At 41.2% G+C, this 18,628-nt stretch overlaps 1 protein-coding gene across 8 annotated transcripts in view; it reads right to left on the bottom strand.

The window, feature by feature from the left end:
• FRY (FRY microtubule binding protein) overlaps window positions 1–18,628 on the bottom strand; it is a 439,561-nt gene that overhangs the window by 88,668 nt on the left and 332,265 nt on the right. For all 8 annotated transcript variants that reach the window (XR_012495619.1, XM_074330087.1, XM_019749603.2 and 5 more), the window contains 8 exons: window positions 18,408–18,568; window positions 16,967–17,077; window positions 14,798–14,952; window positions 7,153–7,252; window positions 6,713–6,884; window positions 1,723–1,979; window positions 1,144–1,290; window positions 6–174 (listed from right to left, as the gene is read on the bottom strand). Coding sequence is in view for 7 of the 8 variants with exons in the window: in XM_074330087.1 (XP_074186188.1) it covers window positions 6–174; window positions 1,144–1,290; window positions 1,723–1,979; window positions 6,713–6,884; window positions 7,153–7,252; window positions 14,798–14,952; window positions 16,967–17,077; window positions 18,408–18,568 (1,272 nt within the window). In the remaining variant the exon portion in view is untranslated. The remainder of the gene's footprint in view (window positions 1–5; window positions 175–1,143; window positions 1,291–1,722; window positions 1,980–6,712; window positions 6,885–7,152; window positions 7,253–14,797; window positions 14,953–16,966; window positions 17,078–18,407; window positions 18,569–18,628) is intronic.

The raw sequence follows: 18,628 nt of genomic DNA, 5'->3' as shown, positions 1-18,628 counted from the left end.
CCTACCAGAGGCTACGGCCGAAGCCTTGCTGCTGGCTGTGAAGCGGTAGAAGGGCGGGTTGTCGCAGTGCTGGACGATGGGGTTCACGGGCTCCGTCTGCTGCAGCTCGAAGAGCAGCTCTTCCATGGTTTGGATGGTGTTATTACGGCACAAGTATATCGTCACCTTTTTAATCTGAAAAGAAAAGCAACAGAGGGATGTTCTCTAGAACCTCGTTCATAAGAGTGTGAGCCAGCTGGCTGCAAAGATGGGAACCCACTCACTCCGAGGGCTCGTCCCCCCGAGTTATCACCCTGGTTGCCCACCTTTGGCATGCCAGTGACAATCCCAGTGTCGGGTTAAATTCACCTTCCCCACATTCATGTCTGATGGGACTGTGTATCAGAGGCCTCACCTTTCCTAATAGTGGCATTTACAAGAGTTACTTTTGGGGCTCACCAATTCTATCTAAAAGCTGAAAACTTGCCATCTAAGGTCTTGAGAAGAATTTTATTTATACAAACCATGGGGAAAAAACCTGCTAGCTATTTTGATTTAAAGAGGAATCCTGTCCTCTGCTATTCTTTTTTCCCCTAGAAATAAATGAATTTGTGCAGTTTGGATGGTTTTGCATTTTAAAAAGGACTCTGGAGTAGAGCTGTGCATTACTGGGGCCTCCTACTCCCACCTGAGGCAGGGAGACTGCAGTGAGGACAATGGAGGTCCAAGCAGCAGGCAGAGAATGTCTCTGGAAGCCGCCTCACACCAATGCCAAGTGACTCGGGGTTTTAAAAAAGCTGTCGTTTCTGTTGATCATGTCATACTTAACTACAAACAGTAAGTATCGGGCATCTTACATAGCGGGGCTAATGTTTATAGAAGGCAGCTTTGGTAACTGTTAGAAAAATACCCACCCCTTAAGCCATAGGCTTCTGTGGGCAAAGGCTTGGCAAATGGATGGCAGGTGTCACTAGGACATTGTAGCCTGCTTCTCAGGGGGCAGAAGGGACCTTTTTCATAACACCTGGATAAGCTCACGGGAGATGAGTGTGACTGGCATTTGATGTCTCTGTTTTACCTGGCGCAGAGCACATTCTGACCTGCAGATTGCAGATGGAGCCACCCACAGGAATGATGGCTACCGAGAGCCCGGGGAACACTTACATAAGGCAAGAGCAGTGTGTCACTGCTGACTCCACACAGGCTGATCAGGAACTGCAAGGTGACCCTCAGGTTGTTGCTCCATTTCTCGTTGTTGGCTAGTGCGTTCCAGGCGTTTTCCATCTCTGGTCCAGGGACCTCATCCCCATACTGCAACAACCAAGAACAAAACTGGCTCGGAGGTACGTGGGGAAACGCAAGGATGCAAAATGTTTGATTGAGAGTCATTTTAAGGGTCATGGCCAACTCAAAGTCATAAGAAGGGGGAAACATGGCCATTTGTCTGAGAGGTGCCACTTTCAGTAATTTAAAATGCATGGTACTTATTCATGTGATAAAAAACGGTAAGCTGCTTCTTCTTATTTTTGAAACCGTGGTAAAACGCACGTAACAAAGTTTACCGCCTTCACCATTTTGAAGTGTACAGTTGGGTGGCATGAAGGACATTCCCACTGTCATGCAGCTATCACTACCATCCAGGCCCTACTCATGGGGTTTTTAATGATAAATGCCACTCTGCAGCCTGGGGTTTGATGACCGCAGGGCATTCTGGGACAAAGCATCATGCTATGGAGGATGTACCTTGGCCGTCATGTACATGAGGTTATTGAGGACCAGGGACGTAGCTTCCGGGGAGCCCCAGCCATTCCCTCTCAGGCCCTGGGAGGCGGTGGCTTCTCCTGCTCGGTCCTTGCCATCGTCCTCTGGGCTGCAGGGGCTGGAGCCTGGGACGAGGAGCCTGCTGTCCAGCAGCTCGATGTTGTGCAGCCAGGGCAGCAGGTAGGTGAGCATGACCTGACGCCCATTGGGGTGCGTCGTGGGGAACCGCTGGCTCACCTCTAAAGAGAAGGGCAGTGACCAAGAGCCATGTGTTACTGCATCGAAATAAACTAAACATCAACACCACTGACAGGTCACACAGGGCCCTCAGCTTCCAAAGCATATTCAGCTGCAGCAGAATCCTAAAACCGAGGCTTATGCTGAAGCCTGCCACTTCTGGTGCCTGGAGGACAGTGAGAGCACAGTGGGGAAAGCACGTGCTTGGTGAGAGCAGGGGAGGCGGGGCTCCTGAGTTCAAATCCACTGCTGCAGGAAGAGGCACATCAGAGTGGACAAAGCAAGGGATTTGGGATTGGAGGGCATGTGATTAGATGCAGTCCTTGCCCATACTAGCTGCATGACACTCTGGGTGGGTTATTTAACCTCTCGGTGCCTCAGTTTCCTGTTCTGTCCGACAGGGCTGCTAGGGCCCCGCACTGGGTAATGGAACCATCATGTACAGAATATGCTTGAGACAGTGCCCGTCATCCCACAGGCTCTTCTAAACAGTGGTTAGGGCCACTGTAGCAATGACTATTGTCTTTCCACTATGCTGATATTTTACAGAGCATCTTCCATGCACAATTGGCTGTTAAAAAGTGTGCTGTTAGCCTCTGGGGACACCAGCCGAGTGCGTGGACCCACACTCGTGGTGTCCACTTGAAGGTTGCCAAACATGTGGAAGGTGCGCTTTCAACACTGCACTTTGTTTATAAGTGAATGGGGGCAGGGGGGCGGCGAAACTGTGTGTCCTGCCCAGTCATTTCACCACGACTTTCTTGATAGCATTTTCACCACCGGCAGCACTTGAATTTTATAATCTGAACACCTTTCTACAGAAATAAAAGCACAGCTTTATGTATATGCTGCCAGCCCTGGCAAACACACTCTCTCACCCCAGGGAAAGGCAGAAGCTTGGTCAGGTGCTCCTGTGACCAGCCAGTGTGGACGGCTCTCATGCAGGGACCTCAGGCTGCGAACAACACACACGGATGCCAGGAAGCCCACCAGACCCCTGGCACCGCAGCTTTAACTGACTTGGCCCTCTTCCTAGAACTACAATTACAACTTTTCATTTTGGAGAACAGAGTGTATTTAATGCCATGCCACAGTAATTAGGCAGTGTTAAGCTGTCAGGTTTCGCTTAGGGTGGGGGGTGGGAGATGAGGGTAAGGGGGATCAAATATATGGTGATGGAAGGAGAACTGACTCTGGGTGGTGAACACACAATGGGATTTATAGATGATGTAATACAGAATTGTATACCTGAAATTATGTAATTTTGCTAACAATTGTCACCCCAATAAATTTAAAAAATAAATTAAAAAGAAAATTTCTAAACTTTATGGATGTAATGACCGATATTATGGACTTTGATGACACGTGTTCAGATCCTTATAACATCAGAACAGTCATGTATTCCAACACACCGGGTCTCTTCTAGGTGTGAAGCCCTGTCTAGTCTCCGCGGAGAGAGCAGGGATGGAAGCCTTGGTCCCTGGGCCTGGGCAGGATGCTCGGAGACAAGTCATGTCCACAGATGACTCTGGGGCAAGGGAGGAAGTGACAAGTGACACAGAGAGGCACACACAGTGTGCTTTGGGAGTTGGGTGGAGGAAAAGCACTTCCGATTACAAAGATTCGGGGCACTTTATGGCAGTGAAAACAAGAGTTAGGGATCTGTTATAACTTCCTTATATTTTTTACATTATTTAACAAAGCCATTCCTCATAAATCAAAATAGCCTAAAGGTTAATTCGTGAAGAAAACTTAGGTCGAACCTGCTTGCAACTTATTATATGAGCTCCCTTTCTTGTTAAACTTGCTGTACTGTTTATTTATTTCCTCTCTCCCCTTTACCAGCTTCTCTCTCTCAGCTGATAAACTTGCTTAAATCACATTCGCTTGTCCTCCGCCTGTACCCTCCTGCAGCCCCAGCCTCTCTCTCTTTCCTTCTTTCTCAGCCAAACCGCTGAGTCTGGCTTCTGTTGTCACGTCTCCATGGAAACTACTGCCAGTTACCAGTGAATTGTGAAAGCCAGAGGGTAACATTAGTCCTTGTCTGCTGGGATCTCTCTCCTCCATTCGAGACTATGGACAGCTTGCACCCTCCTAAGTCCTTTTTCTCCAGGTTCCCATGAACGCACGGTCCAGGCGTCCTTTGTCTCTGCACGTGCCTCCGCGCCCTCGCTGCCCTTGCTCCTTCTTGGCCAGTCCTCAGAAGCTGGGTGTCCAGCTCTCCCTCTCATTCTGTGCTGTCTCCCGTCATGACCTCACCTGTTCCCTTGGTTCAAAGCGCTTCTATTCTTCCACGAGTCGCTAGTGCCAGCCTTCCCTTGACCCCGGTCTGTCTATATGTGGGATGTCCAGCACATGCCTACCCGGTCTCCCAAGCTGAGCTCCCACTTCCTGCCTGGCCCTACACCTCTGATCCAGTCCCCTCGCTCTTCTTGTTTGAAACAGATCAGCGTCTTTCACAGTCACAGCAGCTGCTAGGGTGCCAACCCCCGCCCCCCCCCATTCACAGGGTTCCGTGGGGTTCCAAGGCAGACACAGAGCCCACTGGTCTACTAACTTCTTGGGGAACCATACAAGGCCATCCAGGATCGGACTCCTGCCAGCAGCCTGTCTGTCCATGACGTCCCCGTCCCTGCATGTCCTATATTAGCCGAAGTGACCAGCACGTAATCTCTCATGAGCAGCCTGCTATTTCATGCCTCTGGCCAACGCATACGTTATTCCCTTGGTCTGTAATGCCTACCTACTTGCCAATGTCAGCTACTCATCTGCTTGGCAAATTGCTACTCTTCTTTCAAACTGTGGCACAGACATCAACTCTGGGAAGTCTTTCCTGACATCCATGGCCCAATAATTGATCACTCCTTCATCTTCCATCTCATACATAGGATGTGCTTTTTAAAATTGCACTTCCTGTATTGCATCATAACATACAATCACACATCTTTCTTTATTACTAGACTATGAACCTTTGATGGGAAAGACTGTTTCATCCACTGCTGTATTCTGAGGACCCAAGCACAGAGCCTGGCACAGAGGTGGCACTCAACTCTTGGTTGAAGTGAATAGAAATAAATTTTAGTTTTCTAAGAAGAGAATTAATTTATCAAAAATGGTTTCTCTTGAGTTCCCCCACCATTTCAGGCACGATGCAAGGACGTGACTACCTCTGATAACTCTGTCTCAGACAGATGGAGAGGTTTTCACAGTGGAAGGAAATTTTAAATTAGATCTTAGGGAAGATTGGGAGTTAGGGAGAAGGGGAGAAGGGCCATTTCCAGCAGAAAAACATTGGCTGTCTCTCTCAGAAGCATTTCCGTTTAATAAAGGTTCAAAGAAACTGTACTAATGAACACTATTTTAATACAGTCATACTCAAGGGAGAGTATCAGTTAGCATCTGTGTTTCCAGCAGAACAGGGTGGACAGAAGCAAGGATTTACAAAACGGGCTGGCATGCTGGTAAAAGATTATGTGAGACTACAGTAGAGAATTCTTGGGTGTAAAGAAAGTTTGGAAAAGGAGGAGTCTTATGGATGAAGGAGTTCCAATTTTATAGTACTGGCTTTGGATAAAGACACCTAGATTTAATTCTGATTTGGAGGCTTTCTTCCTATATGATCTTGAGCAAATTACTGAACGTATCTAAGCCTCACCTTCTCATCTGTAAAATAGGAATGATGATTATGGTGGTGGTGGTGGTGGTGGTGGTGGTGGTGGTGGTGGTGGTGACAGTCCCATGCCCGGACTGGGCTAATTGCTTGATATTTATTAGCTCATTTTCATCCTCACACCCTATGAGGTAGTTATGACTGCAGATAAGGCAACAGAGTTTAGAGACTCCGTGACTTGCGGGTGATCCAACAGCTAGTGTATAGCAGGCCCCGCCAGGTACCCAGGCTGCCTAACTCCAGAGCCACACTTCTAACCTCTACTCATGGGGCCAGAAGATGAAATGATAAGTGAAATGTATATAAAGTGCTTGGCATGGAGCCTGGCACACGTTAGCCACTCAGTAGATGGAAGCTGTTATTATTTTTAGGGCATCTGGGCAGACGTTTAAATTGAAATGCTGCACATATTTGGTTTTGCATGGCGGTGGATGGCAGTCGGGGTGTCAGAGGAGGGGTGGGGGACTGATGAGGATCTGGACTAAGGCAGTGGTGATGTAGATGGAAAAGGAGGTGAATTCAAGGGAACAGAGTCAGCCCCTCTGCAAGGTACTATGTGAACTAAGGCAAGACATCGGCAATTGTAGTTCTTTAAAAAATGGATTTTCACAAAAATTATTCATAAAGATCACTTGCAAAGATGTGCCAAATATCAGGCTCTCAACAAATTATATAAGTGGCAACATAAAAGCTACAAAACACGATCACGGTCATCACCCACAAACAACTTGCAGCAGTTATGTGTATTAGAAATTATACCACCCATACTGAATTTCTTCGGGAAATTTTACATAGATAATGTATGTAGAAACATGATTAATCTAAGCACCTCTCCATCTGTCCTATGTTTATTTATACTTACAATGTTCTAGATAAACACATTTTTTTACATTTAAAAATATTCTAGAATTTACTTTTATATGTAACTGCACTTAGCCCACAGCAATTTTGGTCTACAAATTGAACATCAATAATTAGGACTCTAAAATGACACTAGAATGTAAAAAGCAAGATTAATTAGAAGAGAAATGATCACATGTGTCATCACTGACTGTTGCATAGTACCTGAGAAGAGTGGGAGAGTAAGCTCAGGGTACATTCTGGCCAGTTCACACGACAAGAGGGCTAGTGACACGCTGTAGAGGGGTGGCAACGGGCCGTGGGTTCCATAGAGAATACTGCCAGGTCTTTGCTCAGCTACTTTCTTTGAGTAAACAAAAAGCTTTGCTTCCAGGATCTATAAAGAGGTAGGAAAGTAAGAAACAATGAGAAAAACATTGGCTGGCTCTCTCAGGAACACTACTATTTAATAAAGGCTCAAAGTAACCATACTAATGAACACATATTTTAATATAGTCATATTCAAGGGAGAGCATCAGCTCCTGTGTTTACAGTGAAATGCAGAAAATAAATGCATATCAGTAGACACCAACCCAGGGATCAACACTCATTTCTATTTTCTGTGCCCAAGGATGAAAGTTTCTATATCAGTAAGTGGTACGTGCCTGCATGAGCTGCATGGAGATTTCATAGGTCTCTCTGTTGGTGTCAGAGGCTTTGAATAGAACAAGGTTTAGCAATGTCACTATGTCGAAGGGATAGTTCCTAAAAAATAAAAATAAAAAAAAAGCATCATTTATAAGACCGCCTGGGTAATAATTTTGATAGATCATTACCTCTCAAAATTCTTGATGGCACACTGACCTCAGTCACACTTACTGATGACATTCCCATGCCCACAGGGCAATTTCCCCCCTCATTCTTTTACTGTTTATTAGTAGATAAAGGGAAATAGCTCTATTTTTGCTTAAAACTGAATATTGTCACACCAAGAAAAATAAACACAAAAAACATCTAATGCATGTCAATGTTAACTAAAATCAAATATAAGTAGAAAGGACAGCATTTAGATGATATGTCTAAATTTCTTAATAGCTCACTGACTTAACATTTTCAATGAATTCATTTATATTTATTATACCAAACATACCAGGAAGAACTGCAAAGTTCTTATGCTAAGTGAGTAAGGCTGGTCCGTCCCCCAAGCCGGCTTGCACTCTAGTTACGATGAGGGCTATGACGGGGGTGTCCACAGTGTGCGGCGGACCCCACGAGGGACACTGAAGCCAGAGTTGGCTCATAAAAGGCTTTCCAAGGGAGCGACCTGAGCCAGGCTATGGAAGGGGTAGTGTGGGTGTGTTCTGGGCAGAGAGAACAGCGTTTTAAAAGATTACGAGAATAAAATAGCAGGATACCGTCCGTAAAAGGAAAGAATCTCTGAGTGAAAGAAATACCTAGAGAAACAGAAGGAGACGGGTGGTGGGTGTGTTCAGAAGATGACCAGCCTATGGGCTTCATGCTAAAAGTTACGACGATCCTACAGGATTTGCAGTGTGGGGTGAGGAAATGACATTGAGTTTTGAAGACTCATTCTGGATGCTGTGTGGAGAATGGATTACAGGGGGTCAATAGTGGAAGCTGTGACAATCATGCTGATGGGGAACTGATGAGGGCTTGCATTGGGACAGGCACAATCGGAACAGGAGAGGGGACAGAGCTGAGAAATACCAAGGAGAAAAAAGTCAGCAGGATTTCGTAACTGATTGTATGTGTGGGATGGGAGCCAGGAGAGAACAGATGATGTGGCTTATGGTATCGTCAAATGGAAAACGGAGATCAAATCCACTTTTTTCTTGCTATATAACACTCTTGAAAGGTGACATCTTTTCTTAGACTATTGTGGAAAAGAGGTCATACATAGAAAACTGGTGAGATGAACAATTAGCGGATAGTTTATGTGCAGAAGGTGAATGATGGATTTATTTTGAGTCAAGCTTTAGAAAGCAGAAGGTAGCTTGGAGGTGGAAAAAATGTATTAATTGTTTACCCTTTAGTGATTCTATATAATTATACTGTGCAGAAGTTCTGTTTTAGAACTTTCACCCTTATAGAAAGGCACAATTCTACTGTGAATACACACCAATCTTACAGTAAGCTTATGAGAAGTTAGAGTGAGGATTGGTTAGACACATGAAAACGGACTCTGTTTTCATTTTCTGTATTACTCAAATTTAATTTTTTGATACTAGTAATACATGAATATACTTTGCTTTTCAAAGAAACACATGATTCCAGAGGACCCACTCTGAAGATGGTTCAGTCGCATGACAGGCAGGTCGGGGTTGGCTATAGGCAGGTGTACAGAGTAAAATGTGGACGAGCCCCACCTCCTTCTCTCCCCCAACTGTTGTTCCCTCCCCTAGAGGCAACCACTGTCAACATTTGGGTGTGTGTCCCAGCCCTTTACTACGTGCATACGCGAAGGCATGCATCTGACTGCTTCTCTCCCATCACATCAACGTGATCACACGACCTACATGCAGCGTCTGGAGATTAGACTGCTCCCTGAACAATGAGCTGCACAGCATGCCACAGCATGGACAGTGTGCCACCTACACCCCCCTCAGGACCCAGGCACTCCATCCTCCCACCGAAGTGCTGGAGGCTCATCCTGCTGGCGGAACCCCTCTCTGGGAACTGCCTTCAGCCTGAGACATGCCCAGGCCCAGGCCAAGGCCAAGGCCAAGGCCATGCCCACCCCCAGCAGCCCCTGTGGGACTGGCTGAAGTTTCCGTTCCTCTGCCCAGTCCTACTTCCTTCACGCCCTGTAGGACTCCCTGTGGGCTTCAATAACAAACTCCCCGCACTCAAATCTTCACTCTGAAGCTGTTTCCTGGCGAGTCCAACCTCTGCCATTCCACCTATTCACTATTATGATGCCGCAAACTCCATGTGCAGGTATTTCTTCAGAACAGATTCCTAGAAGAGGTCATGTGGGGTCAAAGGGCACATTTAAAATTTTGGTAGATACTGCCCCATTGCCCTCCAAGAGGCTGGTTTTACTTAATCCTCACCCTAAGCCTGTTATCACCCCCATTTTATCCATGAGTAAGCATCTGTAGTAATTTACACTCCCAAGTGATTACTTTTCTAGATGTTTTATTTTTACATGTACACAAAGCATGAGGTTGATGTGTCAGCTGGGGAATTGGTGGTGACAGGTGATGGTGGTGAAGAGGAGAGAGAGGCTGTGGACATTCATGTTACGATGCGCTTACTTTGTGCCACTCACTGTGCCAAGGCCTTTACCTAGATTTGTGATCTACTTGTCACAAGCATGTAAGGTACAGGAAGTTGGGCGCTTGCCCAAGGTCACGTGGGAGTAGGGGGCCTGGACCGCATCCTGGACCTGCCCGACTCTACAGCACTCAGGCTTTTACCCCCAGCGCTCCCGGACAGCCCACGTCTACTTTGGAATTCTTACAAATTGCAGTTTCTGGAAACAGAGCTGATTGTGAAAGCAGAAAAGACATGTGTCAGAGGTGCCCTACCTATATCTCTGTCTCAGCCACTGGGATTTAATTCCTATATATTAATTACTACAGAGAAGAGCACTGGAAAACATCGCTGGATCACTGGGGATTTGCAGGCCAGAAAAGGAAGAAAAGGACAGGCAGAGGCTCTCTCTTACTCAGGGCCATGCACTTGACCATGTAATGAGGGCATTCCATTATCTGCCTAAGATTGAGCTATGGAATTTATGCAAAACAACACTGAGAGGAAGAATAAGACAGATACAGTAAATGAAAGAAATCCAGAGAAGGAAGAATGAGAAAGACCTCAAATGAGCAAGAGAGCACAAATACATCATCTGAACTTAGCTGTGTAACATAGGCTCAGGATGGCATTTTACACCTTTCAGCTTTTAATTATTCAACATAGGCTGTGGAGGGTAAAAGGTGAGTGAAGGTGGCTATGATCACACAGAGTAACAATCAAATGGTAAAAGAAATGTGAAAACTCGGTACGATTCAGAAAGAACACAAGAAATACAACTGTTTTTTGATCTAAAAGAGAGAAGATTTTTGAAGAATTTGGGAAATACCCACTAGCTCCAGTTTCTTTAGGACCAAATGACAAAGCTCAGGATAACTTTGAGGCATTCTGAAAAGAGTTCACTGGCTGGTAGAGGGATTACTTTGTAGCTATTCGCCTTCAACAGCCAGCAGATAATAGCAGTGTCTACTACAGGGTGCTGACCAGGTGCTTGGCCTCAGATCAAGAGACTGGTTTTACTTAATCCTCACCCTAGGACCATTATCACCCCCCGTTTTACCCATGAGTAAGCATCTGTGGTAACTTGCTGAAGAGCACACAGGTTGATTAGAGGCAGGGCTAGAACTCATGCTAAGAACAGTACATTTCCAGGCCCAAATTCCCACACTCCCTGTGCTCCTGCATTCCTCCAGCCGGCCAACTGGACAAGGTGGGGTCACACGTCACCAGGGAGGGGATTCATGAGTCATAAGCTTCATGTGTCTTCCTTGGAAACAGACAAATGCTATTCCCTTAGGAAATGTGGGGCATTCACTTTTCAGAACTCAGGTTTGTTGGGCCTGATTTAAATTAGGAAAGATTTATAGAGAGTTAACTTAAGGCAAAAACAAAAACCAAAAAACATACAAACAACAATGACAACAAAAATAAACATCCAAAAATTCTTTAGAAGTTAAACCTTTGGTTTTACGTGTAATTCTGAAACATCTATTAAACATATTTTAGTAGTATTTTGGAAGGTAAGAGTAAAAACAAGGGAATTCTTAAGTACTTAATTAAATGTGAAGGAAATTCTGTTAAGTTAGTGATTGAAAATGGCCTACACTTAATATAGAACACACTATTTACCTTGATTTATAACGTTGGCATTGAATCACTTTCTCAATTTCCTTATCTGTTGCATACTGATACAATTTGGAGTTGAGGGGAAAGTTAATAAGAACACATACAGAAGTCATAGTTATTTGAACCAATGCTGTCTAACAGGTGAACTATTTTTTTTTGTGCTACAGTATAGTACCAAGTTGCATTTAGTAGCTTTTAATCAAACATAAAACACATTTTATGAAAAATTCTTCAAAATGAATATTACCAGTTCCACCATCACTTTCTACTTTTATCCTCACTGTCTCTGGTCTTATTCTAGTTCCACTCTGGCTTCCAAATCTCTCAATGTCACCAGAGTCATATCATAGTTATAGATTTGACTGGAGACCATCAAGTTCACAATTCTCTCTGTCTCTGTCTCACTCTCCATTATACAAACAAAAGAAACCAAAACCAAGAATGTAAAGACCCATTTTTCCCCATTATCACAGATGATGAATATAGGTGTTGATATGTTAACTATACAAAAATGGCTCATTTCCTCTTCCAAAACTAAAGGTTGAAAATTGTAATCAATAAGAGCATTTTAAAAAATGTGCAATCTTTCAGGTATTTTCAAGTCAATTATAACTGGTTCCTTAATAAATGAATCTGCTTATAAACTGTTCTATTCCTATAAAATAAATCCGGCTTATGATCATTCCTATTGGAAAAGGAGGCAGGAATTACTTACAAGGAGTCTTCACTTTGGAAAATGAATCTCATAGGAGTGACGATTATACAGATAACTTTTTTGAGAAATTTAAAATATGATCCAGTTTGCTTATGACTCTTCAGGAACATATGATTTCATAAGATAAGGCATTTAGGTGTCTTTCAGAGGCAAACATGCAGGAAAAAGTAAAAGCTAAAACACCAGAATTTCTTTTGAAAAACAGCACTGAAAACATAAGTGCAAAGATTGGTCAGACAAATCCAAGGCTTATCTAGACTACACAGTCTGAAGATTTATGGGAAAAGAGAGCAAATTTGGGCCACAGCTGAAACTTTAAATTCTGCATGTGCCCTGTGGTGAGAAAGGACAGAGTGTGGGCTACCATCTTGTCACACAGGTCACAGCCATGGCACTTTCAGAATAGATGAGTGTCATAAATGTAACTTGAAATGCCATATTTGTCTAAGAAATCAGTACAGTTTAGGATGATATCTTAAAAAATCTACTCTAAATATAGAGGGTTTTCTATTTTTGAGACTGGAGATATTACTGAAATTGAGACTATTCTGCTAAATTCTCAAAGAATTTATTTGTTCTCCCTAAGGAAAAATACCTAGAATTATTCAGAGGAATGCAGTGTAACATTTTATGAGATGGCCCTGCAATGAAATAAATTTGGCTAGAATAGTTCAAAGCAAGTTCACTGGGAGAAGGGCAGAGAAGAGAGGTAACTTTTACTATCCTTATTTTTATCAATGGAATCGATGGTCCAAGTCATAGATTCTAAATATATTTTTAAAAATCCAAGTGTCACGTGAACAGAAATTCATGTCGAAATATTTGAAAATAAAAATACACTGGAGAAAGAGATTTTTGCAAAAAATGTCATTTTGGTAATATCTGACAGGTCTAAATATTCTTTCGTAACGCTAACATCAAGAAATAAAATGATGGAAAAATGAGACAGTTTAGATTATATTCATTGCTATAACTTTTATGGAGATAAAAGTACATAATAAAAATTCTACTAAGATTATGGAAAATGAAAGCTTTAGACATGAATGTTATCCACTATCTTTAAAAAATAAAAATAAAAGATTTAAAGACAAACTTGTTTCTAAATAGCATGTGCATTTTATGTTTATTGAAAGTAGATATCTTCTAAAATTCTGTTCTTGTTAATTCAGAACCATAGTAGGCTAGAATTTAAAACCATAGTAGGCTAGAATTTAAGGATTCCCTTAGTCCGGTAGCTCAAGACAGCCATTTAAAATACAACATTTAGTTGGAGAGGCTGTGGAGAAAAAGGAACCCTCATACACTGTTGGTGGGAATGCAGACTGGTGCAGCCATTATGGAAGGCAGTGTGGAGGTTCCTCAAAGAATTACGAATAGAATTGCCATATGACCCAGCAATCCCTCTCCTGGGTATCTACCCAAAAAATATGAAAACATTTAGAGATAAAGACACGTGTGCTCCAATGTTCATTGCAGCTTTGTTTACAGTGGCCAAGACATGGAAACAACCAAAATGTCCTTCGATAGATGAATGGATAAAGAAGTTGTGGTATATATACACAATGGAATACTATTTGGCGGTAAGAAAAGATGATATAGGAACATTTGTGACAACATGGATGGATCTTGAGAGAGTAATGCTGAGCGAAATAAATCAGACAGAAAAAGCAGAGAACCATGTGATTTCACTGATATGTGGTATATAAACCAAAAACAACAAAAGAACAAGACAAACAGAAACTCATAGACACAGACAATAGTTTAGTGGTTGACAGAGGGTAAGGGGGGCGGGGGGTGGGGGGTGGGAGATGAGGGTAAGGGGGATCGAATATATGGTGATGGAAGGAGAACTGACTCTGGGTGATGAACACACAATGAGATTTATAGATGATGTAATACAGAATTGTACACCTGAAATCTATGTAACTTTACTAACAATTGTCACCCCAATAAATTTAATAAAATAAAATTAAAAAATAAAATAAAATAAAATACAACATTTAATTAAAAAAGAAAAATCAACTGTCTATATGAGTCTTTTCAAAGATAAACTTCAGCTGCCTTCTTTCAAGTTCTAATACCTAAGCTCTTTGTTGGGTAAAGTTTGTGCAGTTTGGGAATCTTCATTAACCCTCATTCCTTAGCTATGAAATTATTTCACTAAATAAATCATAATGCAGAATGACTACACTGAATGACTAAATTATGTAACAAGGGTGGTGGTTTTCAAAGTGTAATCTGTGGGACCCGGGGTGCCACATTTTCTTTCCTTCCTTTCTGAAGTTTGGGACAGGGCGGATTTAGCATTTTTAGGCTGCTTCTTGGGTTTAGTTTGGTGTTAAGATGGCTGAAGGGCTTAAAGTTCATACCTGTCACAAACATTTATGGAAATTCCTTTAATATATCTTCTTGATCCTTTTCAAAACCTGCTCTAATATTTCACTATGAATTTTCAGGCAATTAAAAAGAAGAGTGCTATAACAACAAACCACTCTCCTTGAAGAACATGAAAAATCAATGTAGCTCACTTACTGAGAGTGGTCCACCTGCTGGGGAAATAGAGGCCATTTTGTATTCCCATAGAATTTGCTCGAATAATTGCAAAAAGAGTCGGCTCAATCATTCGTATCACAAAGAGCAACGTTAGTTGTACTTGCCCCTGACCAGCACCCTCCACTTACAAGAAGCCATACCTGCTTCCACACACGGTTGCAATGGCTTTGAAGCAGCCAGATGCAAGTTGGTAGGAACCTGTGTAGCATCGGTCAATGGCCCAATTGAAGAGATTTATTTGGTCGGGATTAAGTTCCAAGAGCAAGACGACAACTTCACAGCCGAGTTGATGAACCTGAATACATGGAGGAAACCAGTTATTTATATTTAATGAAAGCTTATTCTACGGAAAGATACAACATCAAGCTTAGCCAATAGTCAATGGGGTAAATGAAAAGTGGAGGCTGAGTATTCATCTGGATTAATTTTTATTCCCCGTGTTCCTCTTTAAGAGGCGCAACATTGCAACTGAAATTGGAAAGTCAACTAAGCTGGACCTTATGTAAACCTATCATACAGGGTCCATTCATTCTTGATTTTTAACTCTGGAAAGGTGAAGACTTCAGCAATGTTTCGTCTTTGCACTTAAAATGTTTCTGAAAAATACATGTATTTGGCAAAAAAATTAAATACATAAAAGGAGAGCTTTTATGTGTGTAAAGTCTGTTACGGAAAAAAAATCAGAAGGAATATTTCTGAGGCTTGATTACTAAATATACTGTGTAAAGCGTAACTGGCAATCTTTTAAAAAAGAAATACAATATTGATAAACTCTTCTTAATGACAGATTTAATATAAAAACATCAGCATACCAGATAGAATTAATGGGATACTTAATTGATTCCTGAAGCTACTGTCCCATTTGTCCAGGAGAAGCCTGGTGCTTGGAGGCTAAATTCCCCTCAGAAAATAACATTTTCCTGCCTTCTCCTGAAGTCGTCCACTGTTCTAGCCAGTTGTAAGCAGATGGAAAAAGAAAGGTTCTGAATTGATTGTTTTTTTATTATAGGGTGTGGGCCCAGTTGAGAGTGATATTATAATTGGATGGTCAAATATCATCAACCTAGTTCCTCCAGGGACTTAGATAAAAGCTAGTGATACTATTACAAAGGACTTAAAAATAACATTTCATTAAAAAGCTGGACTTGACAGAAAATCAGCAAGTTTTTATTGTGCTTTAGAAGTTTTATACCGAAGCATAAAATACATAGTTTATGATTCATAAGTAAATGATTCATAAGTTAATTGAACACACTAGTATGAACACCACAAAGTGAAAAACCATGGATTACCAGAACCATTAAAGCCCGCCTTATGCATTCTCTTTTCTTTGTTTTTTGTTTATTTAAGTGTCTTTAAGTTTTTTCTTATGTGCCTTCTCTCTCTCTTTCTTAATCCAACTTGCCATTGATTTAATCATTTATTAGTCTTTTAACAAATTCAACGTTTGGTTTAAATAATCATTTCAATTAATTTTTTCTCTTTCATTGATTTCGGCTCTTATCTCTATTATTCCTTCATTGTACTACTTTTGAGTTTGATGTTATTGTTTTTATAACTTCTTGAGACGGATGCTTAGGTCATTGATTATCATCAGCCTTTTTTCTTTCTAATATATGCATTTAAGACTCTACATTCCATTCTAAGCGAGACTTTCTTTACAACTCACAAGTTTAGTATGTAGTGTTTTCATTATTCTTCAGTTAAAAATGTTCAGTTTCTTTTGTTATTTCTTCTTTGACTCACTGGTTATCTGGAAGAACATGTCTTAATTATATTTTTATTACTAGTTTAATTCTATTGTGATTAGAGAACAGAGTGTGTGTCATTTCAATCATTTGAACTTTGTGGAGACTTGCTTTATGGCCCTGTTTATGGTCAACTTTGGTAAATGTTATTGTGATTTTTATCCTGGTGCATATAACCGTGTTTCTCTGAAAATAAGACGTAGCTGGACCATCAGCTCTAACGCGTCTTTTGGAGCAAAAATTAATATAAGACCCGGTCTTATTTTACTATAAGACTGGGTATAATATAATATAATATAATATAATATAATATAATATAATATAATATATATAATATAATATAATATAATATAATATAATACCAGGTCTTATGTTAAGTTTTGCTCCAAAAGACGCATTAGAGCTGATGGTCCAGCAAGGTCTTATTTTGGGGGAAACATGGTAGTATAACGAGAACACATAAACCTGTGGCTGATGTGGGAAGAGCCTGTGCTATGAACAGTGCTTAGACACCTCAGTAACCCTCCCGAAGCAGAACAGCCTAGACACTTAACAACTTACTCGTAAATCCTGACAAGCCAGAATGTTGTCAAGCCACTTATACAGGTAGCCATCTGGGGAAAGGCCCACGTTGTCAAACACGGGCCCACAGCACAGCACAGCGGACATTGCCTGATGACAAAACACAAAACACCTGGGAATGAAACCTGGCATGATCTAATGGCATGCAACTGACTCTATAAAATATAACTACCAGACTTAAAAATGATTAGGGTCTTTTACAGCAGTTATTTCCACAAGATTTTAAAATATTCCTTAATAGATTCAATAAAAAATACCAGATTCCCAATTTTGGCTCTTTTTATAAGAGTTAAAACCCATAAATTTAACTTGGTGAACATATAATTTTATGATTATAACAAATCTTTATGTTGAAAAAGATATTCAAAACAAAGTGACCATTTCACAGTATTTAAAATAAACTTACCTTCAGTAATTTCAGGTGAATGAATTCTACTTAGAAGACAAATACAGCTTTGCATATTTTGCTTTGGTGACAAGTACTTAACTATGTACGAAACTGAAAAACTTGACAAATATTTGATTAAGGTACTAAATTGACAAACTATGAAAAACATGGAGATAGTTGTGATTCTTAAATATAAAGAAAATGAAGAATATAAACTTTAGTTCCTCTGAGTGACGGAGGGAGCACGGGAAGGTAAGAGAAGGGGGGGTGGTCTTGATAAACTTTGTAATTAGCAGGACCAGATGAATATTAGGGTCATGGTTTAAATTGGCTCCATGAGGCAAAAGTCAGCCTGAGTGTCAGCAACTTCTGGTATATATGAAGGAGCTGACATATAGTTAATTTTCTAAAAGACATTAAGCTGTAAGAAATCATGCTTCTGAAGTTTTTGAATAGTTAGAGTAGTGTCAAAATTTATTCCAGGGAGTCTTCTAGGCTAGGAGAGTAAAAAGGGAATGTAGCTCTTGGCAGATTTTGAACAAGTTTCATATTCATATATATGTGTATACACACACATACACACATTTGCCCTGTGAGACAAAAATCTCTCTTGATCACATAACTTATTAAATTATATACACACACACGTGTGTGTATGTAATTTTTTTTTCTTTTAGACTGGAAGTTAATTAGCAAGGCAGCTACTCAAAGGGTTTACCCTATAAGCAAAATGTGTGGTTCTCATATAGGAGTAAAATGAGAACTTAGAAGAGTTTATCATTTTGAAATTGTAAGCCCAAGTGGAAAGTTTACATATTTATACATAGCTATCTATCTATGTTTATGTGTGTACCTTTGGAATTTTTAAGGTCAGCTTATGTATTTATGTGTGTGTGTGTGTTTATTTGATTTTTTTGCATGTGCACTTATAGTTTATATTATTTATTATAACCTTATTTAAGGCATGATTGTCAGCATAAGGGAAGAGACAACTGTTAACGAAGGCCATCCACTGCGGCAGAAGTGACTTACCTTCAATGCACAATACTGGTATCTTGTAATCTGGTGATTCCTGTCACTGTAGCGGTCCAGAGGGGTGAACATAATGCTGAAGGGCCCTGCCCACTGGCTAAACAAGATGAAAAGATGGTGCCTCAGGCTTTGCTGGGGGAAGAGAAATCTCCGGTGGTGAACTGGGGAGGAAAATGCAGTTCAGCATCAACTAGACTGAAAAATATACCGAACACAGTTTA

Source organism: Rhinolophus sinicus, linkage group LG04 (genome assembly GCF_036562045.2).
Source record: "Rhinolophus sinicus isolate RSC01 linkage group LG04, ASM3656204v1, whole genome shotgun sequence".
Classification (NCBI taxonomy): Eukaryota; Metazoa; Chordata; class Mammalia; order Chiroptera; family Rhinolophidae; genus Rhinolophus; species Rhinolophus sinicus.
Note: the sequence above shows the minus strand (reverse complement) of the source record. Positions and strands in the feature narration are given on the sequence as shown.